This window comes from Amphibalanus amphitrite, unplaced genomic scaffold (assembly GCF_019059575.1).
Source record: "Amphibalanus amphitrite isolate SeventyFive unplaced genomic scaffold, NRLGWU_Aamphi_draft 001203F_arrow, whole genome shotgun sequence".
NCBI classification, from domain to species: domain Eukaryota; kingdom Metazoa; phylum Arthropoda; class Thecostraca; order Balanomorpha; family Balanidae; genus Amphibalanus; species Amphibalanus amphitrite.
Genome location: NW_024882697.1, coordinates 179,336 through 206,607, shown reverse-complemented (window position 1 = coordinate 206,607; position 27,272 = coordinate 179,336). Strand labels below are relative to the sequence as shown.

General features: G+C 46.2%; 1 protein-coding gene across 1 annotated transcript in view; it reads right to left on the bottom strand.

Moving 5' to 3' along the window:
* Window positions 1-2,038: 2,038 nt before the first annotated feature.
* Window positions 2,039-27,272, bottom strand: part of LOC122371086 (serine/threonine-protein kinase/endoribonuclease IRE1-like) — a gene marked incomplete at its 3' end in the record, with an annotated part of 133,332 nt that continues 108,098 nt past the window's right edge. Inside the window, exons 8-9 of the mRNA XM_043347176.1 lie at window positions 4,431-4,587; window positions 2,039-2,242 (exon numbers count right to left, since the gene is read on the bottom strand). Coding sequence (XP_043203111.1) covers window positions 2,039-2,242; window positions 4,431-4,587 — 361 coding nt within the window. The remainder of the gene's footprint in view (window positions 2,243-4,430; window positions 4,588-27,272) is intronic.

The following is a 27,272-nucleotide window of genomic DNA, read 5'->3' as shown; positions in this document are numbered from 1 at the left end:
TTGTCGCTACCTTGCTTCGTTCTCGAGATCTCAGGGGGTCGGTCATCCGCCCCCCCCGTCGGTACGAAGTTGGCGTAGACCCCCGTCGGTGCGCGGGTTAAGGTCCTAGGTCATCGATTGACCTTCCAGGTCAGGTCAATGACCCAAAAATCGGGAATATCGGGACCCGTTAGAAAGTCGTAAAGCGTGGCTGCTAACGGGTTTTCCAAGGTGCTGATCACGAATATCGTGTTAGTTTTGATCACAAATGATGTCGTTAAGCGTTTAGACCAGGTCCGGTCAGGTCAGGTCAGGTCAGGTCAGGTCAACCGGTAGGGGTCGTGACGGGTATTCGTAGTACCTGTCATCCACCTCTGACAGCTTCGTAAGATGTTACGAAGGCACCAAACTAGGTGTTGTTTTTATCCACTGGGACTGAGAGCGTGAGATGATGTTTTTCGTACTCCAGCGTAGATGGGTGGGTAGAACCGTGGAAGCCGTATGGCTACCCATCTACGCTGGAGTACGAAAAACATCATCTCACGCACCAAAACTACTTCGTAAATGTTCAAATGGTTGCTAAATTCGAAATCAGCTCCAAAAGCTAGCCTAGAAACATGTGAAACTCGAAAAAGTGAACCGAGGTTACCAAAGGTCAATGACATGACCTGACCTTCAGGTGACCTTGACACCCACCCTAATGCATGGGAGCAACATCAAATCACATGGTTGAACGTTTAAAACCACGAAAAGCTTGCAAACGCGCGGCTAATGCGAGCCGACATACGCCGAATCGCGATTTCGGCCAAACATGGTCACGGAAAAGAGGTCACAGTTCAAAGGTCATTGGGGTCAGGGTCATGAAATTTTCAGGGTAGGTGTAAAATTGATCAATGCGAGGTACTGAAAGTTTCGACGCGATCGGCCGCATTTTAGCGAGTTATTTGCGAAAACCTTATGGGGTTGCATGTTCCGGCGAGGGTTAAAATTCAAAGTTGATATTTTTGCATAAAATGGGTATCGATTCGATGCAGCTCATCACATGGTTCAATAGTGGTCTTTGTTTTGCGTTACGTGGTCAAGAATTGCTTAAAAATTGAGTTCAAAAACTTGACGTCATCAATTTTGAACAGGTTTTTCGGTATAACTTGGCAAAAAAAGGTATCGATCTAAATTTTTATATGTATAGCGAAGAGCGCAGGGACTATCACATATATTCCGATTTTTTTTCGAACTTCGAAAAAATTGGGGATTTTTATAGTTTTTTGTTTAAAAAACTTCTTTATTTTTAGAGTTGAAAATCCCAAAACTTTGAAAATCCGAGACAGCAGTTTTGTAGCGCCGTTTTTTCCTCTACATGACCACATAAAGAACTTTAAAATTGCTTGTTACCTGTAGATTTGGTGAGTGTTTCAAAATGTCATGTTTTTTGCTCATGTTTACTCGAACATTACCTCAGTTTGACCTCAATAACTCCTGACTCAAGGTGACCTGTGACTTGAAATTTTGTGTGAAGGTGTCAAATTGATGCCCGGGAAGGTACTAAAATTTGGCGTTGCTATTTAAGAAAAACAAAGGGGCGCCAAAATGCCCCCCATCAGGTCGCGGGTTAACCTTTATGACCTCTGGTGGCCTGACCCTTTGCCTGATAAAAATAACGCATCGTCGTGAGATTTGATGCGCTTAAATGCCGTTTACTGCGTGTCGCTACGTTTCCGAAGATGGGAGTTAGAAGGGGGCATAAGACATCCCCTGTAGCAGTCCACGGAAAATTTAGTCCACCGGCATGTAGGGGAATTTAAGGTATTTCACATTTGTAATCAGCGCTTTAGTGCAGAGGGAACAGATCATCAAAAGTGGGAGTAGTGCAGTATGGACTGGTGCTGATCTGTGTAGCGCTTCTTCGAGATACCATCTTGGATGTGAATTGTGCAATGTGCATTGTGCATCGTGAAAATTCTACTCTACGAAATGAGGTGTTTGCTAATCGACCTTCGTTGGTGGTGCGTCGCTAATGTAAACGAAAAACAAGCAAAGATAATAAAAATTTTTACATCACCTTGTTTCTTATCAACCTAAGTAGTTCTGCAGTGGTCCCCTGGTAGCTCTCGAAAGCCCCTTTATCCAGAGTGGCGTCGACGACTTTCTTCCATTCTTTCAGTTTGACCAGTTCTGTGACGAACGCAAGATCGAGTTCTTCATTGACAGCCTTCTTCAGCACAGGGCCATGTTCTTTGTCTTCTTTGATGCAGTCGCTGACAGCCTTAGGACAGTACAAAACGACAATTACAATCACTGACGAGGATCGTCTTTAGGTTTGCTGACATACCTACTTCATTTGGACCTTTGATTAGGTACACATGCATAGGTGAAGAGGATTTCTTCAAAGGATGGCCTCTACGGGGTGTCACCAACTTTCTTTGAAGAGCAAAAGTAATAAATGACTTACAGGATTATTTCAGATCGTTGTAAAAAGTGAACAACAATACGAAAATGTTCGTACCGGCTTATATATCAGCACGTGTCAACAAGAATAATAGCTTTTTTAATTTTTACCTTTATCACATACGCTGGGAATTTAGTCGCAGAATTCCGATAATGAATCATGTGTTTTATATTTTGTTTTCGAGCATTTTTTGAAATTAGTGCGCAAACTGTTGGTTATAATTTGGTACTTCTTTCTGAAAACACCGTGATCAAGATTGTACTGTACCGGAGATTTTGTTACGGAGCGAGCGAAGCGAGCGTAGTCTTTCCTTGAAATTTCTGAGTATGAGCGGCCGGCCGGCCGGCCGTGCGGACGCTTTTGCGAGGCTTATACCTATCTCAGCAACCACTTGACCGATTTACACGCGGTAATTTTTGTAGGGTAGCTTCATTCCTTCTACCAAGTATTGGACTATTTTCGATGCATGTGGGTGACCCCTTATGCACGTGCCACGTGCAAAACGAAGAGGTGTCAGTTTCGTAATTGTTACAATATCTCGGTAACTAATTGGCCGATTGCGCTGAAAGTTGGCATGTAGGTAGGCACCCACTAGGCACTGCATATCCACGTGCCAGAGTTGGGACCCTTTCTGCATGTGCGCACGTGCAGGGTGCCGCTCCCAGATCTCGAGAACGGCTGGGCCGATTGTGCTCAAATTTGGCACATCGCTAGAGACCGGTTAGTAGGGTGCCGTGCACAAGTCAGTTGGAGGCACCCCCTCGAAATTTCGCACGTGCAAGGCCCATCCTCTCGCTCGCTCCGTTAGTCGCCCCAAAAGGCGTTGTACTGGTGCGTAATTTACAATAAGAAACACTTGAATCATGTACTTGTGTACTTCGTGTCGGGTCGCGGCCGGCCGGCCGCGGACCAATTTCAGAAGTGGCGGGCAGACCGTACGTCGAGTACTTGTTTACTCGCGCGGCGGTACTGGGGTTCACAAGCATTGTTTAAAATCTTTTTATTTGCCATGAACTTGAAAATATACACTAATTAACGTTCATTTGTCAATTATTACAAGTTCTTCGAAATTATTCTTTGAAAGCAGATGATTTCATTTCACTCAAGAATTATCTTGTCCACCACTACAACCGCCACCCAGCCGCCCTCCATTGGAAGAGATAGGCTCTGCGGCACAAAGTGTCGTTTTAAAGTGGACAGGGAACCAAGGTGTCATGACACTTCAAGCTAAATTTATGCTCATTATGTACCTAGAAGCATTGGGAACAACGCTCTGACTGTACATTTTTAGATTTGTGCCTCTTAATGGAAACATTTACGATCAAGTACTTTGCGAACGCAGCTTGGAAGCTCCAGTAATGTTAAAGCCCTATCTCCTACAAGTATGTAAATACTGTTCTAGGGAACCAACAGTTCGCATCGTACTACCTTTAAATTATATCCATATTGTTCCCAGTGCTTTCCTGAACACCGTAGTGAGTGTACATTTTTCGTTTTTTGCTTTACAAGCGAAAAATTCGTCTAGTTTTACACCACTTCACTCGCCTCCATAGCCCCCTAACGGCGGCGCGCGGCGCGGCCGGCCGGCGCCCGCTGTAGTTCCAAACACTCCCGATAGATGGCAGGCGCAGAAGTGGTCCCAGCCGTCCCGGTACGTACTACCCTACTAAGGATGTATTATGAGTATGACCCTTGTTTGCCCCAAAAGGCGTGCTCCTTGAAATAGGTGATTTTTTTTCTTAATCGTTTGGATGGTAGGCATGAGCGAAGAAATGACAGTCGGATTTGAAAATGATCAATAACATGCCAAAAATTGCACAGGCTCTTTTAGTTTATCAAATAGCAATAAAACAGACAAGCATTCGATGATAATGGAAATGTTGTCGAAAGTTTGTTGTTATATTGCTATTTGGTAAACTAAAATAACTAATACAATGTTGGCATGTTATTGATCATTTTCCCATCAATTTTGACTATTGGGTGAATAAGGTTAAGTTATTCTTACCTGGAAAAACTTCTCCGTTTGCTCTGATGTCCACAAAGCCGGATGGTTGACCACGTAGGTGCTTGATGGTCTTTTTGTTGGATCTTGCTGTATCATTTCTTCTACCAGATGCCTTGTCGCCACGTTCACTGATTTGGGATCTTCGATGTTCGCGAGGCTGACAAAATGAAAGGTTTGAAAAACACGAGTCAACTTAACCCGGCAGTTGCTGGGGTATTTCGCCACCCACCGTTTGCTGGGGGGGGGGGGGGCGTTAAACGCCCCCAGCCGATAACTCGAGAACCAATAGGCGCAGCGAAACGCACGAGGCGGAAAACGAAAGAACGCGACGAGACGCTTCAGATGAGTACTTTAAAGTTGAATTTTGAGGTCACAGGTCAGGTCAAGGTCAGGTGAAACACCTGAAATCGGGCTTTCAGTAGCATGGACTTCAGGACTTCGCAAAGGGCGCCTCTCGTCATAAACTCTGTCAAAACGGTGCACAATCCATCATATAAGGCCTACAAGAGTGTCAGCTCCATGTAGGGGTCAGTCAAGCATAGGTCAGGGTCAAGGTCAGGTCAACCGGGCAGGCACATATACCCGAAAATCAAAACTGATATTCGCAGCCTGTGACACATGTTTTATGGGTAATTTGGGCCGTAGAACACGATGGTGACATTCATTTTACCATATGTGTACGTGTTTGGCTAAAAAAGTTCAATTTAAGAAATGCATGTATCATGGTCGTGAAGTAGTCACGAGAAATTGCCAAGATTCACTTCAACATTTTGGAAAATGTGAAACTGTTTGTGATATTTTACTCGCGTTGTGTTTTGTCTTAATTGCTTAATTCGACTTAATATTCAAATACTGTTTCTACATTGCTTCACTTTATTGACCCACTTCAGAAGTAGTTCCCACTTTTTTCCTCTAAATCAGCTCATATTTATTTGGAGCTCGCGCTGAACCTGCTATGTAATCAATCGGTCCTCCGCGACATCACCCCCCACGCTGAGTGATTCCCAATCACTCTGAATCACTATCACACCTCACATGTCTCGATCAGTCCCTTGCATCACTGATCCAGCTCCAGTCTGACGATCTTCGTCACTGGTCTCCTGTAGACGCCCTTTGACGTTTTGACCTCAGCGACCCGCACCAGTCCGTCCGGGCCGGGGAACGTGGCGGTGACTCTTCCCAGGGGCCACGAGCCGCGCGGCACGGTCTGGTCGACGAGCAGGACTGCTTCGCCTTCTTGGATGTTCCGTGACGCCTCGGTCCATTTCTGTCTGGCGTGCAGACTCGGCAGGTACTCTCGGACCCAGCGGCGCCAGAATTCCCTGTTGAGTTGTTCCAGCCGCTGCCACCTTCGCTTCAGGTAGTTGCTGTCGTTACAGGAGGTCGGTGCCAGGTCAACTTCATTATGACCCAGCAGGAACGACGCCGGGTTCAGCGGAGGGCCGTCATTTGGATCGGACGACACCGCTGTGATTGGCCGAGAGTTCAGCAGCGCCTCGGCGCGACAGAAAGAAGTCTGTAGCTCTTCATCAGTCAGGTCTGCACTCTGCAGCGTTTTGCGCAGGCTCCTCTTCACACACTTCACTGTTGCCTCACATCCACCGTTGAAGTGAGGCGCTCCCGGCGGGATGAAGTGCCACTTGATGTAGAGGTGCGCTGTCTTGTCTTTGACTTGATCTTCATCAAGCTGAAGCAGTAGCTTCTTGATCTCCTTGCTTGCTCCGACGAAGTTGGTGGCGTTGTCTTCTGATGCACTCCGGGCAGGTGCGTATGGTTCGTTTGACAGCTTCTCTTGCGGCGATGATCCAGAACCGCTGCCTCAGCTCGGAAATGGTGTGCTCCACTCCCATCTCGTGGTCTGCGTCTTTGTGTGTCTGCTCGATGATGAGACAAGTCACGGCGTGCTGTTTGGGTAACAGCGCTGGTGTCTTGCTTCGAACGGTATATCTGACCGGCGCACGCGACCACCGACTCGAAGAATGCCATCGCCATCCAAGAATGGAGATAGCCGTCGAATGCTGCTGTCCTTTAGCTCCCTTGGCCGCTTTCCTGTGCCGGAGTGGCCTGCCTGAGCCACGAGCTGACGCTTCTCTTCTTCAAACTCACTTTGAGCCAGCTTCACCCAGAACGTCTCCGCCGTCTTCAGCTCAGATGGATACAATGGATGCACCAGTGAGGCGTCTGAGGTCAGCTGTAGGTCACGGCCGGACCTCGTCTTCAGATTTGACACGAACCTTAGCACGTAAGCAGTGGTTCGCACCAACTTCACCCAAGATGAGAAACGAGCAGGATCAAGGCGTGACTCCTTTTCCAGCTTCTTCATCTGCGTGTTCTTCACCTGTTTTGTCTGTCGATCATCACTTCTGTCGAATTTCTCCTGTGAGAAATCTTTCTTCTCTGGCCAATAATCGGGTGGCTGACACAGGAAGTCAGGACCTTCCCACCACATCTTGCTTTGGGCCACCTCATCCGAGCTCTGGCCTCTGGTCGGCAGGTCGGCTGGGTTTCTTGTCCCGGGCACGTGCTGCCACTGTCTTGGCTCTGTAGTGTCTCTGATTTCCGACACCCGGTGTGCCATGAAGCTCTGGAACCTGCTGACGTCGTTGCGGATCCAGCAGAGAACATTCACTGAGTCTGACCAGAAGAATACTCCGGTCATCGGAATGTTCATCATCTTGCACACCTTCTTCACTAGCCGGGCGCCAAGCAGTGCTCCCATGAGTTCGAGCCGTGGTATGCTGACTTTTGTCGACTTGGGCGCCACTCTGACCCTTGACATGGCCAGTCTTGATGACCTTTCTTCATCCTGTTGACTTACTACGCATATAGCGGCGGCGTATGCAGACTCTGACGCGTCTGAAAACACGTGTATCTCCTGCCGGCAGATCTCTTCAAATGGATGCAGACAGCGAGGCACGTTCACTGACTCCAATCTTCGCAGCTCTGACTCCCATCTTCTCCATCTCCGTTCCAGCTCCGGTGGGAGGTCATCATCCCAGTCCAGATTCAGCTGCCATGTCTGTTGAAACAGCAGCCTCCCTGTGACCGTGAAAGGCGAGCAGAGGCAGAGCGGATCGAACACGGAGGCTAGAACTTTCAGACAACTTCTCTTGGTTCTGATTGTGCCTTTGTCTTCAGCTTCATCTGTCCTCGGACCGGAGCTGACGCTGATCACATCATCTTCTGCGTTCCAGACAACACCCAGGGCCTTGTTTGGAGAAGAATGTTGTTCGATTTTCACGGAAGACTTCTCAGCTCGATCCTAAGGTGGCACAGTTTCCATGACTTTTGTGTGGCTGCTCATCCACTTCCTTATCTTCATTCCAGCACCTGCCATGAGATCGGTCAGCTGTTTCCGAGCTTCCACTGCTGCTTCGACATCTTCAAATGAGGTGATGGCGTCATCCATATAGAACGAATCATTCACGACATTTGCAGCCAAGGGAAGCTTCTCTGCGTGAATCTCGGCGTTCCGCTTCACAACAAACTGCGCTGCAAAGGGTGCTGCTGCGTTGCCGAATAACCACCTGCTCGCTTCATATACATCAACTTCACGTTCTTCATCACCGTTCCTCCACATCACTCTGTGATACTTCTGATCTTCCTCTGGAAGTTTCACCTGCAGGAACATTTCCTTCACATCGCCCGTGAGGGCGATTGGGTGCCGACGGAAACCGAGGAAAACTTCAATGAGGTCGTTGCACATTGATGGACCCGTGTAGAGCTGGCTGTTGAGACTTCTGCCTCTGAAGTTGGCGGCAGCGTCATAGACCACTCTCAGTTTCGTGGTGACTCGGTCGCTTCTTATCACAGGAAAATGTGGCAGAAACCATCCGTCCTCTTCAGCAGTCATCCTGTCTTCACCTTCAAGCTTCTTCATGTAGCCCTTGGAGAGGTAGTCTTTGAAGACGGCGTCGTAGTCCGTCAGCAGCTCCTTCCCCGCCTTCTTCAACGACTTCTCGGTCCTCTCGAGCCTTTTGACCGCGTATCCAAAGTTTCCGTGTAGGTTTGGCCTTCCGTCTCGCCACGGGACAGCAACTTCATAGCGCTCGCCATCAAACTTCAGAGGAGTCTCCATCATTTTTGTCGCTATCTTGTCTTCATGGGACAGAACTTCAGCTTCATTTTGGATCCCGATCAGGTCCAAACTGGTCATTGCCTTCATTGCTTCGATTTCTTCTTCATTGTGCTTCTCCGGTTTTGGTGGCGCCTCTTCGGAAGGAGCCAACTTCAGCTTCTTCAACTCTTCCAACTTCATCACCTTCATGTTCGTTCTCATCGTCTTGCTGTTGCTTCCGCTGCGCTCATATCCGAGAAGTCCGAATGCCGTCCATCCCAACGGTGTTTTGATACCCACTGGATCGTCTTCACCGCCCTTCACAGTCTCCAGCGGAATGAAGAGTTCCATGGTGTTCCTGGCAAGTCCGATGAGCATGTCAACGCCTTGCTTCTTCGTAGGTGTTGGAAATGGCAGAGACTTCAGGTGGTCCCACTTCAACTTGATGCCATTCCAATCACCGATCGTAGAAGCACTTGACAGGTCATCAATGACGAAGGCACTCAAGTCAATGCCAAACTTCTCATCCAGAGAACTCATCTTCACTTCGGTTTTCTTCATGTTCACCGATTCATTTCCATTCACCGTCCCCAACTCAAACATTTCTTCGGTTCCACTGAGTTTCAGCTCTTCAGCAGTGGCTCTGGTGACGAAACTTGCGTCCGAGCAGGGGTCGAGCAGCGCGTTCACCACCACTGATCTTGTTCCATTGGTCAGTCTGACAGGGACTGTCTGGAACGCTACGGTGTTCGTGTCTTCTTGAACCTGTTTTGTTTTGAACACCTGCGAAGCATTAGCGGTCCTCTGTTCTGTCTCCCGAATGGCTGCGCCTCCGCTGGGAGCCTCGGAGCAGGTCAAACCGCTGGCTTCAGCGTGCAGTAGTGTATGATGGCTGCCGCCGCACGCCGCGACAGAATAGCCAGGATACTGGCGACAGTTACGGCCGTTGTGAGTTCCTGAAAGGCAGCGAAAACATATACCCTCCGTCTTGCAGAAGTGGTACCTGCTCCCAACAGTCCACTGGCAAAACATGGGGCACACTTCCAACTTGTGCTCTCCGCCGCAGTACATGCACTTCATGGGTCCATTCTCTTTGGCACGGTGTTCACTTCTTGCATTGAAGCTCTTCTTGTATTCGTGTTCGCCTCGTTTCTCTCCGTGCCTCGGTTTCGACTCCTTTCGGTCTTCTGACTGCCAGTGACTGCTTCCGGCTCCGCTCATTTCATGGGCATCTCTCTCACACACCGCTTCATCTGAGAGCCAACCGGCGAAGAGAGTGAAGCTGTCCTTTTCTTTTTGAACTTGCAGCCAGCGCTTGTAACTCTTGAGGTAGGTGGCTGGCAGCTTTTCTTGTACAAGAATATAATAGGCTGAGACGTCCGAGAGATCTCCAGCCCCTCCATGTTCTTCAAGCTGGGTCACCAGACTCTGCACTCGATCGGCTAGATCTTCGAGATCTTTGTATGAGCCCTGACGGACCGGTCTCAGGTGTCTGATTTCTTCCGTCTGATACCGTATCCGGCGGCCCGACCCTCCATACCTTCGATCCAATTCACTCCTAGCCTTGTCATATCCGGCTTTGGTAGGGCTGTATCTTTCCACCAGCTTGAGTGGCTCTCCGGAAAGACAGTTGCGAAGCTGCATCATCTTAAACTTCTCTGGAATTTCTTCGCCGTCGACAAATGCATCAAACGTGGTCTTCCAGTCTTCATATTTTCTGTTGTCCCCGGAGAAGACCGACAGCGGGGGATTTTTTAATCCATACGCGCCCCAGTCGATTCGAGCGGTTCTAGCCTCTGCTTTCTTCTGCGCTCTTGGTGCTTCTTCATTTCCTTGGGAACTTACGGAAGCCAATTTCTCTCTGATCACTTTGTTGGCGAATCTTATTGCTTCTCTGCCGTCCTTCTCCATCTGTTCTATCTCTATCCACAGCTCTTCTCTTTCTGTTTGTTCAGACATCTTTAAGCTTAGAGCTTCCCCAATTTCATTCAGTTTTTCAGTCAGGTTGTCCATGGACTCCAATATTTCTGTTGAGTTCCCTACAGTTAACTCTCCGCTTTCGACTAGCGAGTTGAGTTCCCTCTGAGCTTTATGAAACTCTCTCACTGTTGCCGCCATGTTCTTCTTTAGGGAGAGCTCCGTCGCGTTGTCTTCCGCCATCTGTTCTGAACCTTCAGGGGGCTGTGTTCCTTTCTTCTTCTTTCCGGCCATTCTTGCTCGCCGATATTCTAAATTCACTTACCTACACAGCTTTATAATATTAATTACACCCAAGCTTCATCATTTACTGTACATTAAAACTCATGCAAATGCTAATCGTAACTGTCCGTTTCTTCACTCAATCAAACTTCAAAGAGCTTAATTACGTTAGCTTTGCTCAATGCAATGTGATAATCAATAGCTTAACATCCGGGTCATCGCGGCATCAAATGTTTGTGATATTTTACTCGCGTTGTGTTTTGTCTTAACCCTAGAACGCCTAGGGCGGGGGGGGGGGGTTGTATCAACCCCCCTCCCTGAGGTTTTTTCGAAGTGCACGCTAAACGGCTTGTCGTAGCGGGCTGAAATTTTCAATACCCTCTGGGGCAACCTTTGCGCATCTTTTGCCGAAAAAAAATTGATCGGGTCATGTCAGGTCACGGAGTTATGACGTCATAAGAGGTACAGCCTCCGGCCGACCCGACAGTTACCAAATATGTGCGCCGAATCCCTAGGTTTTCTGCCGGTGATACCCACATTGTTTGATGGATCATGATGAAACTTCCCATGCATGTTGGGGCAAGCATTGGCTATCGTGTGGTGCAAGAAAATTGACCGGGTCAGGTCAGGTCACGGAGCTATGACGTCACAAGAGGAACAGCGTCCGGTACTATTTTTGAAAAGCGCCCGAACCACTATTTTGCTAATTCTTGTCACCTCAATGGGAATATGCAGCAATATTAGCTCCTATAGGGAGCAAATGGACCTCCCAAATCCAAAAATACAATCAGATTTCAAAAATTTAAATTTTGATTTTTCGAATTTCTGCCGCCGACTGTGACCTTGCCGACTTCCGGCGCTCCCAACGCGCCATTTTTAGAGCTAGGGAAACGAAATACATACCAAACGATAGAGAATTGATCAAGGACCACGATAGTGAAGGTTTCAAGTCGATATCTCTTACCGTTTTGCCGCAATCGCCGCGGAAAGTTGACAAAGTTTGATTTTTTTGGAAAATTTGACCTTTGACCGGTCATAAGTAGGTCAAATGTTGACCTAGGACCAAAAATATACCACCAATCGCGAGATCTCGTTGAGAGCAATCCGTTGGTTTTTTTTTTTGCTAAGCTCTACGACCTTCCGTTTCGAAACGCCAGGGGGGGGGGGGGGTCGTAACAACCCCCCCTGGTCGTTCGTGTTATGAGAAATGGCCTGGTCGTGCGAGGGTTAATTGCTTAATTCGACTTAATATTCAAATACTGTTTCTACATTGCTTCACTTTATTGACCCACTTCAGAAGTAGTTCCCACTTTTTTTTCCTCTAAATCAGCTCATATTTATTTGGAGCTCGCGCTGAACCTGCTATGTAATCAAGCGGTCCTCCGCGACAGAAACGATAATCAACAATCGAAGAAAGCCATTTGACTGTTCATGGTACTGGCAGTCTAATGGCTTTACGGCGTGTCTGTATGTCTATTCTGTGATTTTATATGATTTTTTTGGACATATGCCGTTTTTGGTCGAAAACTCAGAAATCATGACGTCACTAAAACCTCAATATCTCAAAAAAATTTCCGACCGATTTTTTGAAATTTTCCATAATAAACTTCAATCAATTCCCTACAGGTACCCAAAATTTGGCGCGCCTGCGGCGCGCCGTTTTTATGCTATGGCCCGGCGAAAAAAGTAGGGGCGTTTAACGCCCCCCCCCCCCCCAGCAACTCGCGGGTTAACCCGCGCCCTGCTGGGGGGGTGTTTGAACACCCCCCTTGTGGTTTTTCGCGAATATCTCAAAAACGGCGGCGCGGAGCGCCGCCGTTTTTGGTATACCTTATCATACATCAATTCTACACATGTTGTGAAAATTTCAGACCAAGGTCATTCAAGGTCAGGTCACCAGGTCACTTGAAGTGACCTCACCTCATAAAAAGTTTCAATGTCTGTCATAGCTACACCGAGTGACCGATCGCTTTGAAACTTTCAGCGATTGATAAGAGTAGCAGTATCTATAAAATGTATATCTCGGAATTTTGATATCGGTGACCTAAGGTCAGGTCAATTTTGCGACCTCCCCATTATAAGTCAATGGGAGAAAATTGAAATGCGCCTCTTTTGGACGAAAGACATTATAAACACTCCCAAACACTGAATTACAAGTGGTTTAGACACACTGAACATGAAAATGGTGTCCGTGACCCTTTTTTATGCCCTGAGGTCATCTTAGGTCACGAATTGTATCTAACAGTTTTTCGCAAATAACTTTTGATAGAGGCATGCTAGAGCGATGAAAACGCCTTAGATGTGTTCAACTCGACGATACGGATCGACTGATATGCAACATGACCCTTTCCGGTCAGGTCATGACCTTGACCTGAGGTCAAATTTTCAAGTTGACCTTTCAAGGTCAAGTTATAGTTCATTCGATGCGTCTTGACGAGAGGAACACGATGCCGGTAAAAGTAAGCTCGTACAAGGCTTGGGTCAAAAGTTATTGCCGAAAAACTGTTTCCGAAAAAATCGGCTATTTTTGCAGTTTTTGCCCCCTGCAGGCAAAACCGTTGACGTTAGGTCAAATCTGAGAGAATTACTCAGAAAGGGCGTTAATAGGGCTATCGAATGCGCTTTTCCGCGGCGCTGTAGCTCTATTGGTTCCCGAGTTATGCGTTGGCTTCTTGGAAATTTTCGATATTCGACCTGGAAATCGGCGAAATTTTGCCTTCAATGACCTCTGGTGACCTGACCTTTGACCTGACCAAAAAATTGACAGAAGTGATTTCGTCATTATTTTTGACGCTCTTTCGAACGCCGCCTTCCGCGTATCGCTACGTGGCCCAGGAGCCGAGTTACAAGGGGGGTGTTCAAACACCCCCCCCCCCCAGCAGGGCGTGGAAATCCAGGACCCCCAGCCGGGCGCGGGTTAAGCCTGCAAAGTAAAAAGATTAGCACCATAGGGTTGACCTTCGCCCATACCTATTGGTGTTTTACCAGCTGTGAGCGCATAGGCGGGGGTTCATTGGAAGTTGGAGCCCCCCTCTTGCCGTTTACCCCTGATCGAGCTTGATAGGTCAAGTCTGAGAGAATTGACCAGAAAGGGCGTTAACCCGCGCCCCAGTGGCGGTCTCAGCCAACTTCGCCCTAGTGAGGGGGGGGGGGCATATGTTACCACCCACCTCTAACTCAAAAACTAAGAGGGCTAGAAAGACGCGGTAAAAAGCAGTCGATAGCTCTCAATGCGAACGTTTGAAAGTATTTCAGTCATTTTTCACCTTAGAGCAATATTGGGGTCACCAGAGGTCATCAAAGGTCAAAATTTGCCAATTGTCATTATATTTTTTAGAAAACATGCCGCTATCTCAGGAACTATGGTAGCTAGAATAACGCAGGGAAGAGCAATCGATAGCTTTTGAACTCTTCTTTTGAAAAGGTCATTATCAATATTGACCTCAGGTCAATGGTTTGGCCTCCAGAAGGCAAAAAGTCCAAAAATAGCTGTTTTTACGAAAAGAGTTTTTCGACAATAACTTTCGACTACAAAAAGCCACGACATTTCTATTGCCAGAATCGTGTTCCTCTCGCCGAGACGCGTCGAATGAACGATAATTTGATCTTGAAAGGTCAAGTTGAAAATTTGACCTCAGGTCAAGGTCATGACCTTACCGGAAAAGGTCATGTTGCATATCAGTCGATGAGTCTCAACAAGGCAAACACAATGAGACCATCCCCAGCGTTCTATCTCTTTCCAAGCGCGAGTTATTGGCAAAAAACTGTTTGTAGCCTCAAGTGACCTCGGATGACCTGTCTAGAGGCTATCAGCAAAAATGACACCTTGGTCATCACAAACTTGGACTAAATCATTGTGATTCTGAAATATTTGGACTGTTCCGATGCGTACACACGGATCTAGAGGCATTTTCATTTTTCTCCATTGACTTGTAATGGAAAGGTTTCGCCACTGACCTGACCTTAGGTCACGGATATAAAAAATCCGAGATATACAAATTGTAGGCGCCTATAACAGCATGCAATCCACCAAGTTTGAAACCTTTCTGACAAACACTGCAGGCTGGACATGATTGCAAACTTTTTTTTAGGCTTTGTCAGTTAACTTGACCTGGTGACCTGACCTGACATAACCTGGGGTTAAAAATTTCACACATTGTCCAAAATTGACGTACCAAAAGCTACCCCAAGCGGCGCGGCGCTACGCGCCGCGGTTTTTTATTCACACGCAAAAAACGCGACAGGGTGGTAACATATGCCCCCCCACTGGGGCGAAGGTTAACCCGCGCCCTGCTGGGGGTCCTGGATTTCCACGCCCTGCTGGGGGGGTGTTTGAACACCCCCCCCCCTTGTAACTCGGCTCCTGGGCCACGTAGCGATACGCAGAAGGCGGCGTTCGAAAGAGCGTAAAAAATAATGACGAAATCACTTCGGTCAATTTTTTGGTCAGGTCAAAGGTCAGGTCACCAGAGGTCATTGAAGGCAAAATTTCGCCGATTTCCAGGTCGAATGTCGAAAATTTCCAAGAAGCCAACGCATAACTCGGGAACCAATAGAGCTACAGCGCCGCGGAAAAGCGCATTCGATAGCCCTATTAACGCCCTTTCTGAGTAATTCTCTCAGATTTGACCTAACGTCAACGGTTTTGCCTGCAGGGGGCAAAAACTGCAAAAATAGCCGATTTTTTCGAAAACAGTTTTTCTGCAATAACTTTTGACCCAAGCCTTGTACGAGCTTACTTTTACCGGCATCGTGTTCCTCTCGTCAAGACGCATCGAATGAACTATAACTTGACCTTGAAAGGTCAACTTGAAAATTTGACCTCAGGTCAAGGTCATGACCTGACCGGGAAGGGTCATGTTGCATATCAGTCGATCCGTATCGTCGAGCTGAACACATCTAAGGCGTTTTCATCGCTCTAGCATGCCTCTATCAAAAGTTATTTGCGAAAAACTGTTAGATACCATTCGTGACCTAAGATGACCTCAGGGCATAAACAAGGGTCACGGACACCATTTTCAAGTTCAGTGTGTCTAAACCACTTGTAATTCGGTGTTTGGGAGTGTTTATAATGTCTTTCATCCAAAAGCGGCGCATTTCAATTTTCTCCCATTGACTTATAATGGGGAGGTCGCAAAATTGACCTGACCTTAGGTCATCGATATCAAAATTCTGAGATATACATTTTGTACATGCTATTGCTCTTAGCAATCTCTGAAAGTTTCAAAGCGATCGGTCACTCGGTGTAGCTATGACAGACATTGAAAGTTTTTATGAGGTGAGGTCACTTCAAGTGACCTGGTGACCTGACCTTGAATGACCTTGGTCTGAAATTTTTACAACATGTGTAGAATTGATGTATGATAAGGTGTACCAAAAACGGCGGCGCTCCGCGCCGCCGTTTTTGAGATATTCGCGAAAAACCACAAGGGGGGGGGGGTGTTCAAACACCCCCCCCCCAGCAGGGCGCGGGTTAATAGGGCAATCGAATGCGCTTTTCCGCGTCGCTGTAGCTCTATTGGTTCCCGAGTTATGCGTTGGCTTCTTGGAAATTGTCGACATTCGACCTGAAAATCGGCGAAATTTTGCCTTCAGTGACCTTAGGTGACCTGACCTTTGACGTGACCAAAAAAGTGACCGAAGTGATTTCGTCATTATTTTTGGCGCTCTTTCGAACGCCGCCTTCCGCGTATCGCTACGTGGCCCAGTAGCCGAGTTAGAAGGGGGGAGGTGTTCAAACACCCCATCCCCCCACCCCAGCAGGGCGTGGAAATCCAGGACCCTCAGCGGGGCGCGGGTTAAAGAGGAAAAATATCTGCAATAGTTCATACTACAATCAACAATTTTGCCATTGCACCAACCAAAGAACAGATTTATGGATTTATCCTTTTTTTGCACGAATGTGCCCCACTCTCCCCTAGAAACCAACTGTAAATTCCAAATCCAATAATTTGAGTCAATCGTACATGCATGGACAGACGAAGCAGCTACTTCATACATCGTAGCCTAAAGGCCGGAACACAGCTTTTCAGCTGCAAAACGAGTCCCGCTTTTTCCATTGAAATACATGGCATATTTTTCGCTCCCAACACGCAGGTCGTCCCGCTTTGCGCCGCGAAATCACACCGGATCCTGCTTGCAAAACGCGGACAAAACGCAAGCAAAACGGGAGCGAAATCAGCCTGACGCTTTTTGCAAGCTGAAAAGTTGAATCCAAGGCCATCTAACCAGGTATGGACATCAGCCAATCGGGGCGAATCACGGCCGGCGGGCGGATGACGTCATCGGCCCATACTCCGCAGACTCCGCTCACTTACGGCAGCGAAACTGAATGGCGTTTGCATCAATTGTTTAGTGATCGATTTTATCCAACTGGAATGCAATTAACGTTCAGCGGCTTCTTAACCGTTGGCTCAATATTCTTGCAACCTTTCAACTAGTGGTGTCAATCGGTTACCGAAAATTTCGGTTACCGAAAATATATGCTGACCGATTTGGTAATCGGTCGGTCAGGCCCCCCAAAAATCGGACACTTTCGGTCACCCTGCCAGTGAAACCATTTTCTAAAAGAGAGAGTATTCCATTTTTGCCTAGTTAAAATGAAATTTATTGGGATGTTAATGATAAAGTTGCAAAATTTCCCCCAAATGCCAAATGCCACATTTTGGCATCTTCATTGGCCATCCCACCCAGCAGGCAGCAGCCACCCATTGTCCAACCACAACTTATACAAGCAGCCAAGCAGGCTGATTTTGACTCAGTTGACCCCACAAGTACACACAAATTTGAAACTCTATTCCAGTCTAACTGTTAAAATTTCACCTGTAATCAAAAAAGTATTGCCTACAAAAAATCATTATACAGTCATCAAAAATGCAAGGACAAAAATAACTTGAATTACTGAAATGTGTTTCTGAAGACTGGACAGTTAGCACTTAGCACTTAGCAGTGATCACATTTACATTTCACAGGTGTTCTACTATTCCACATTCTCCTTAATTAAATATTGCAGGTACCAACCAAATGTTTGAAATCTAGATGACCACAACATACAAACATAGGAATCTTGACAAAAACTACATATTCGGCCCATGTCCGATTTCTGGAATCTTCCGCATTCCAAACACAAGGAAGGATTTCGAAACAGATGCGCCATAACAGAGACTTTAAACCAGCTGATTAAGTTGCTGCAAAAAAAAAGTTTTGGATCGTTACATGCTGCCTCGTGAATTATTTTATTGATGTAAATGATCCAACACGATATTGAATTCTAATGAAATCAACATTGTGAGTGTAATTCACTACAAGAAAATTAATTTCCCCTCAATAATTCGACCAAAAGGGCATATAAATAAATATTACGTCATCATCATACATCCTTTCTTTAGGGAAGAGAGGATCTTAAAAGTCAATCCTTGGTTCTTCTATTACTTTTTGCGCCACTTTGGCGCCACTGTATTAATTTTGTCTGCATATTAATATTTTGTTTTCTTGTAAAGATAAGATTAACAAGAGATAAGACAAAGTGCCCGTTTAATGAATTTTCATATCATTTTTGGGACAAAATTCAAGCTCAGAGCTACCTAATACCTGCCTTTTCAGCTGGATTTTCAGTGTCAAATTCTTTGTAGAGTATCTCAGACCACATCTCAAGACTCAAGGCAAGTTTCCAAGCAGTTTTGATTTGTTTTGTGGTGTTTTGATTCCGCCTTTTCTCCTAGGGAATGTTGTCATGAACATACATATTACCAACCATTTGACTTACTAATTGATCGTGCTTTTGCAACATGAATGAGCATTCTTCCTTACATAGACCACAGTAGATTCTTGACAATTCTAATTAACCAAATCTGTGAAATGCTGAGGTCCATGTGTTGCTACCCTCAGCAATGTATTGTAACTTCTACCACAAAATGTATTTTGCAGTGACTAAGAATTGACTGAACTTGGACTGAAATGCCATTTCGCATCATTTTCCATCATAATTTACCAAATATTTTAATTTTGGGGTAGAGTAATAGCAAATAGAATTTCGGTCAAATTTCGGTCAAATTTTGGCTTGGGATGTTATCGGTCGGTATTCGGTCGGAAATTTTTCCCAAATTTTGGTTTCGGTCGGTATCGGTCAGACATTTTTTGGAAAATGACATCACTACTTTCAACAGCAAAAAAATGCAGCCAATTTCGTCTAATTTGCAGTCAGTGCGGACGGTGCCGACTGCTGTTCCTAAGCCGTGACAAACGGGTAGACAAACCAGGGGTAGCCAGTAACAGTTGGTAGCATTAAGCCAAATGGGCGCTCAAAAACTACTACCCCATAGGGTTTCCATGTTATATCAAAATTTTTCCAGCGAGCCCCATACGTAAGCTAATAGATAAAGTGCCAATATCATTGTGGGGAAAGGTAGCCTCAAGCTTCCTCTACAACCTTTCTATCTAGCGTTTTTCGATGCGGAGGCCATAACAGGTCCAAAAAGCATTGGGCACTGCCCGATGTACCAAAAGCACCTCCATGAGAGCACAAGTTCCTGCGCATGCGCACATTGCCTCAACCCTGTACAGTGTGTCTAAAAAGAATGTACCGTCGCCACTACGTGGCGCTGGTGTCGCGAGCCGGTAGTTGGCTGAATCCGCACCAGACCACACATTCCCAGGCGCTAGGTGACAGCTGCGCAGCGGCCGGTAGTAGCGTAAGCCCGAACCTTCGTGACACGACCCCGGGGGGGGGGAGGGAGGGGAGCAGGCGGGGCAGCGCGTGTAGGGAGGGGTGCTCCAGCAAGCTGGCAGTTGTCGCGGCCAAAGGTCAAGGGGTCACACACCAAGCGAACGGACGCTGATGTGGGTTCGTGGGGATCATGAACTTGTGTGTGGTAGGTGCGTCTTGCGATGCACGGGTGATACGCCAGGTCTAAGCCAAAGGATTCAGGGGAGAGTTGAAGAAAACACCTGGTCAACTACGGCGAATAATAGTGCTGAAAAATGGAAAGTATGGGTCAATGCAAGCCTTCATGACTATAAACAACTTTCTGAGGACGCAAAGGCCAGCATTGAATAACGATATCCGGATCGAAATTAGCAATGATTTATAATTAAATGCCGAACTAGTAGCGCTGCAAAACCCTCCTAGTAAATTGTCAAGTCGGATTATACCCACTTGAATTAAACTATCCTAAATAAAATTGTTAATTAAGTATTAACTTTCTAACACTCACGTTCTTTATCATACGATAAGTATGGGGTTAACCAAGATTCAGCATCTTCCGCGTTCAAACAATCACCTGTAAGGCTAAAACATTAATGGCCAGGTAAAAACATGGTCGGGATTTGATTAACTGGATTATAAGTCGATTTTTTTAGTCGGGATTTGATAAGTCAGATTTTTTTACGCCAACCGCATTTTTAAGTCAAGTCAGGTCACTGATCTATGACGTCATAAATGAGCAGTCCTAAAATGAACTGTGTGAAACTGTCCTAAACTGTCCTCAACATTTTAGGACTGTGTGCACACTCCTAAAATGTTCAACTTCGCTACACCCTCAGTGCAGAGCTTTCATAGGGAGATGAAACTTACAGGATCTTATAGTATGATCGAGAGTCTCACAACTTGTATAAATGTATATCTCGGATTTTCTGAAGGGTCGCCTGAGATCAGGTCAGTCTCTCACCATTAAAAGTCAGGGGAATATGGAAATTGCTAGTTTGGTCCGGAAATGATATACAACTATCTCAAATTCTCAAGCACACGGAATCGTGATTTCATGCGCTCCTTGCAAGGTCTGATGCTTTAATTTTGCTTTGTTGATCTTGCGTGACGTCATTTATCACGTAACCAAGGGTATCAGTTTTTCGTCAATAACTCCCGATCAACTAAAGCTACCGAGTCGATAAAGCCACTAATGGACATGAAAAGACCTGCCGAATCGATTGATATGCAATATGACCTCCTTTGACCAGCTTCGTGACCTGATAGGCTGTGACCTGACCTTGACCCGAGGTTAACACCTTAACTCTCGCCCATATTGGTGTTTTCCAGCCGCAAACGTATAAGGGGGGGGGGGGTCCGTTGGACCCTCCCTTGCCGTTTCGCCCCTGATCGAGCTAGAGCTTCGCGGAAAAAACGAGCGTGTTGGCCGTGACGAGAGGAAGTCGATGATACCCAATTTTAAGGTTCTAGGTCATCGGTTGACTTTCCAGGTCAGGTCAATGACCCAAAAGTCGGGAAAATCGGGCCTGTTAGAAAGTCGTAAAGCGTGGCTGCTATGGGGTTTTCGGGGTGCTGATCACGAATATCATGTTAGTTTTGATCACAGATAATGTCTTCATGCATTTAGGCCAGGTCGGGTCAGGTCAGGTCAGGTCAGGTCAGGTCAACCAGTAAGGGTATTCGTAGTAGGTGGCAACCGCCTCTGACAGCTTCGCAACATGTTACGAGGGCAACAAAACTACTTCGTAAATGTTCATATGGCTGCTAAATTCGAATTCAGCTCCTAAAACTGGCCTCGAAACATGTAAAACTCGAAAAAGTGAACCGAGGTCATCAAAGGTCAATGACCTGACCTGACTTTCCGGTGACCTTGAAACCCACCCTAATGCATGGAAGCAACATCATATCCCATCACTGAGAAAAAAATTGACTCCATATGGGTCAAAACTCTTGAAAATGCTCCCCTGAAAACTCCCTAAAACCATTGATAACTCCCTTTCCAGCAGAGTTATTGAGTGTGTTCTAGGGTAACTTCGAGCCTTCCTTATTTTGCGAAAGAGTTTTCAAGAGTTCTTAATGGATGGCGAAATGACTCCATGTGTGACACCCCATAACCCTGTGACGCAACTCTCCATTATTTCCGAAAAACTTTTCCCGAACGTTCCGACAGGAGTAAAAGGGGAGTTACGAAGGGGTTTTAGCATACGTCGCGAGGCTGCCGGTGGCCGCCATCTTTAGCGCGTAGTACACAGCACGTTGTGCGGGGCGGCGGGCGAGGTGTTAATGAAGAGCGTGTTTGTTGACTTAGACGGACCTGACCTATACAGTGACGGATAATTGGACCTTACTTTGGATTTAAAGGTAAGCTTAGCTGTATTTCCCATCATGCTTTTATAGTGCAAAGTGTTATAATGCTGTGATGAGAACATATGGTAACCCCATGTTCTTGATGGGCTGGAATGGTCTGTGTAAGGGTAATCGATTTGTTTCGTTCCTGAGTGAGATAAAGATCGGAAACAGCATGCTCTGAGTTTCTACATATTGGCAAATATCATACATTTTTCCCTCGAATAAATTGGAAAGTTAGGATTACACAAGCTTTACACGTCATGGATCCTATTGTTATTGCCTAATTATTTTAATATCCATACCAATGACAAATATCAAATTTGAAGGGCTTTCAAAGCAGAGCCAGAAAATTAAACTATCTTGGCATAAAAGCCTTGATTTTCCTAGCCCCTATATATAAAAAAATCAGTTACCACTTACCTACCACTGTCACTGCCCATGAATGATGAAAACCACCGACAAACCAGCATGTTTAAATAAATTTTGTCTAAATTGTTGTATGTTTTTAGAAAGTGTCCATAATTGAATTTCGTTCTTTAATGTTAACATAGGTACCTACGCAGCGTATAACGTCCTTAGCTTATTTTTAGCGACCTGCTCAACTTTTTGAGCGTTCAAGTAGTTATGTTTTATAGCATTGCCCTACTGTGTCTGCAACTAAGATGGAGGCTGTTAACTTGCCCTTTAGACTTTCACTGAAACTTAACTTTATCAAAATTGTAGTGCATAAAAAGTATGCTAACTTTGCAATCTCTTGCTTTCATTATTTTGACATCATGTGCCGAAATGCAGTATCAGTGCCAACACGTCAGGTCGCGTAGTTATATGTTTCGTCTCGTCCATCTTGTCTCATCTGCCTACCTCTCAGTCTCCTCCCTCATTTCTTCCTTCCATCTTTCCTCGCTTCCTTCCTCACTCCCTCTTTCCCTCCCCTCTCTCTCCCTTTCTTTCTCCCTCTCTCCCTCCCTTCCTTCCTTCCTTTTTTCCTTCTTTCCTTCCCTCCTTCATCCCTCCCCTCCTTCCCTCCCTTTCTCGTTCAATATTTCCCTCCTTCTTTTTTTCTTTCTCCTCCATTTCCTCCCACGCAATGTTAAGTGTACCTATAATTTCATAGTTATTAACATTTTGCAGGGGATGAGCTGAAGAGCCTGCAGCGCATCCCGCAAGACACGTTGGAAGCCAACGGAGGCCAGCAAAATATCCATCCCACCATCGTGAAAGGAGAGCCGGACGAAGAAGACGCAGTATTCGTCGAGGCCCAGGAGGTGGTAGGGTAGCGGCACCACCAGACCAAGCATTCCTGCTGTGGTAGGCCGCCTTTTGGATTCTTAAGATAAAAACTCGCGACCGTAAAGCATATGGAGTGAGATCCCCGGAGAGCGTGCCGCGGCGGGATGTCGAAAGCGTTTGTTAATTTTTCAAGCCTCCCACCGCCCCGGACTATGAATACACATTTCTTGAAATATATTTTTTATATGCGCTTCGGTACACGAGCTTTGGGTGGTTACGCTATTCGTCCAATATTTATTTTCGGGGGGGGGGAGAGGCTGGAGTGGAGTGATGGGAAGTTTGGGTGAGTTTGATGGGGAGTAACAAGAGGTATACCATGAAGCTGTAAACGGAGTTTTGGGGAATAATGGAATAGAGTAATCGGGAGTAATTATGAGGCAGTAGGAGAGTCATTGAGAGTAATGGAAGGGAGTTTCAGGGAATATGTTGTTTGTTTTGATAGGGTAAAGGAGAGTAATAAAGAGTTTTCTAAAACGGTAGGGAGAGTTACAGAGATTTTCTCGAGGGAAGTTTTCGGGTGTAATGGAGAGTTTTGGAGAGGGTGTAATGAGGAGTACCACCTGGGAGTTTTGGGGTGTCGTTTTGGTGAACTCCCCCTGGGGGTGTCATGAGGAGTCAGGATTTTTCTCAGTGATGTTTGAACGCTTAAAACCACGAAAAGACTGCAAACGCGCCGCTAATGCGAGCCGACATACGCCGAATCGCGATAACGGCCAAACATGGTCTCGAAAAGTAAGTCGCAGGTCAAAGGTCATTAACCCTATTCCTGGCGGGGGGGGGGCCTCAGGAGCCCCCCCTGAGGTTTTTTGGTTATTCCTCCCAAACGCGTTGAGCTAGGAAGCTCAAATTTTCTGACTTTTCCTAAAAGGCTTCTACGCAACATGTCTGAAAATTTTGAGTTGATCTGACCTCAGGTCAGGTCACCAGAGGCGGTTTGGTGACCCTACCTCAGAAAAGTTTGCAATCACGCCAGAGCTAGAGTTTTTGACCGATCAATTTCTTCTCTTCAGGCTTTAGTTAGGGTACCAGTATGTGCAATTTGTATATCTCGGAATTTTGATATCGGTGACCTAAGGTCAGGTCAGTTTCGCGACCTCCCCATTATAAGTCAATGGGGGAAAAATCAACTCCCTGTTTTTACCACTAAAACGGGTCGGAATGGCCCCATATACCATACATGACTTCATATACGATCAACCTTCACTACCTTGAGGTCTGTTTTGCTGTTGGGCAGCTGTGAGGTCATGTGACGTCATCAAAGGTCACCAAAGGTTTTTGGCCAATAACTCCGTACAGCAACAAGATACAGACGCGCTGATGGTCTCATTGTGTTCAGCTCGTCAAGACGCATCGAATGATATACATGATGACCTCGAGGTCACGTGACCTGAGGTCAACCTTTGACCTTGACCTTGCGAGGTCAACATATATATCATTCGATGCGGATTGACGAGAGGATCACGATGATGCCCTTAGTTTGTTCCTATCTTGACTAATTCGAAAGGTATTCGAGAAAAACTCTCTCCATATCTAGCGCCGCCATTTTGACTTTTTCGACCCCTGTGACGTCATCTTTGACCTGACCTGAAAATGACCTTTGTAAAAATTGTAGATCTTGACCGTGCGTATCCGATGCTGTTTACCGTTTGTCGCTATCTTGCTTCGTTCTCGAGATCTCAGGGGGGGGGCCGAATCGGCCCCCCCCCGCCAGTTTCTTGTCCCGGCGGAGCCCGCCAGGAATAGGGTTAAGGTCAGGGTCATGACAATTTCAGGATGGGTGTAAAATTGATTAACGCGAGGGTAACGAAAGTTTCGTCGCGATCGGCCGCTTTTTACGCGAGTTATTAGCGAAAAACCGAGGGAGGGGGGTCCGTTCGACCCCCCCCCCTCTATACGGGCGAGGGTTAAGTTGATCTCACCCGAAGAAAAAGTATACCATTCGACACGCCTGAGCTAGACAAACACGATGCTGCTAAAATCGCGGATCTGCGATCATTTTTAGCGAAGTTATTTACCAAAAACCGAACCTGTGCCTTGGGCCACTTGACCTGACCTACGAAGTTATCGGCTGACCCTGGTCCTTAAATCGGAGACCAATCGCTGCATTTCGTAACGACGCACACGATCGTTTCTTTCCTGAGGCTCTAGCTTAATTAGGGGCGAATCGGCGAAGGGGGTTGTTTCCTCACTTCCAACCCCCAACGTCCCTCGGTATTCAGAAAACCTGAAGGTCCGGTGAGGGTTAAAATGTTTCTCCTGAACGAGGAAGAAATGTAAAAGTCAAAGCTCTATAGACGTCCTGTAAAAGTGGCCATAATAATAAATTCGTTAGAAATAAGATGCTTTTTAAACGACTTCCTCATATAAAATCGGGTGCTGGGACCAATCTTATAAACGCTTTAGAATGGACAGGGCGTCACTGGCTAAAGTTTGGGTGCAGAAAACGGCTATTACCTAAATGCAAAATGGTTTTCATGCATTTCAGTCAATTGTATATTGTCGGTCCCAGTGGCCGAGCTAAAAAAAAATCGGTAGTGTTTTGCATCTTTTACGCCCTAAGAAACTACACCATCTATCGAAGTGGGCGGGCTTATTTGAATGGGAGGGCGCATTATGCACGAATCGAGTGCTTTTGTTTATTTTGGACTGTATTTTACCACATCCACTGCTGGTAATATTATCAATATTAATAATATTATTAATATATTAATAATATACTATTAATATTATCTAATGCCGTGAATACGACAGCATTCCATTTATAAGATTGGGCCAATGAAGTCGCGCCCCGCGAGCTCGGTTTTCCGCTGGGCCGCTACAGGCCAGGAAGTTGGTCTTCGCCTGAGGGCAGGACAAAGGTCAGCGAGGGAGCGCGGGGTCAGCCAGGTATCGCCAAGTGCCGAGCGGATGCCGCTCCCTCCCCTCTCTTCCCCTCTTCTCCCCTCCCCACCTCGGTATAGATGGGGAGGGACCGAACTGCCAATGACATGCGAGCGGTCAAGGCCGCTCGCGCGGCAGCGACCCTGGCGGCCGGATGCCGCAACTGGGATTCAGCCAAGTTACCGATTCGCCTCCTGTGGGAGAGCCAAACCAGGGGACATACTTTTTAGATATACTGTACTAGCGTAAATTAGTGATACTGCTCACGGACTCGCTCAGCCAATCAGCATCCCTGATTACATTCATAGATGTCGCTTGCATCACGTAAATCCTGCTTGCAAACACACTTTAAGACTGAAACAGCTGCGCCATTTCTGCCTTCGATTGATTCCCTCCATCTCAGTATCAACTATACGGTTTTCAACTAACTTTAGACTAAGTTTTAACCCGCGCCCTGATGGGGTCTGCCGAGCAACGCGGTCTGATGGATGGGGGGGGGGGCATTTTGGCCCCCCCCCTAAGATCTCGAGAACCACGCAACATAGCGACAAGCGGCAAACGGCGTTGGATAGCCCCAATGGGGAACTACCTTGTGACCGAATTTCATTGACCTAGGTCAAACCGATGACGTCGCAGGTCAGGTCAAAGGTCGAATTTTCACCGTTTACAGGCATTTCAAGAAATGCGTTGTAAAATCGAGTAAAATGCATTTAATTGAAAATCATCGATGGGAAAATGTTCGTCAAACACATATTTTGCTATTTGAGGTCACTGATACCAGGTCAGGTCACAGAGATCAGGTCACTGAGGGTCACAAATCAAAAATATCATGTGATGCATGTTTTATGGTCCATTTTATATGCCAAATGCGATTATGTGGGATAGACAGCCCTTGGGGTCGGTTCAGATTATGTTTTGGTGAAGGTCAGTTCAAGGTCAGGTCAAGGTCAGGTCAAATGAGGTCAAATTTCAAAGTTGATATTTTTGCATAAAATGGGTATCGATTCGATGCAGCTCGTCACGGGTAGTTCAATGGTGGTCTCCGTTTTGCGCTACGTGGTCTAGAATTGCTAAAAATTGAGTTGAAAAATTTGACGTCATCAATTTTTAACAGTTTTTTTCGCTATAATTTGGCCAAAAAAAGAGATATCGATCTGAAATTTGGTAAGTATATCGAAGAGCATAGGGACTACCACATATATTCCGTTTTTTTTCGAAATTCGGAAAAAATGGAAATATTTTGAGTTTTTCTAAAAAAATATTTTTTTTTAATATTTGGGGGTCAAAAACCCAAAATTTCAAAAATCCGAGATAGCAGTTTTGTAGCGCCGTCTTTTTTCTACACAACCACATAAAGAACTTT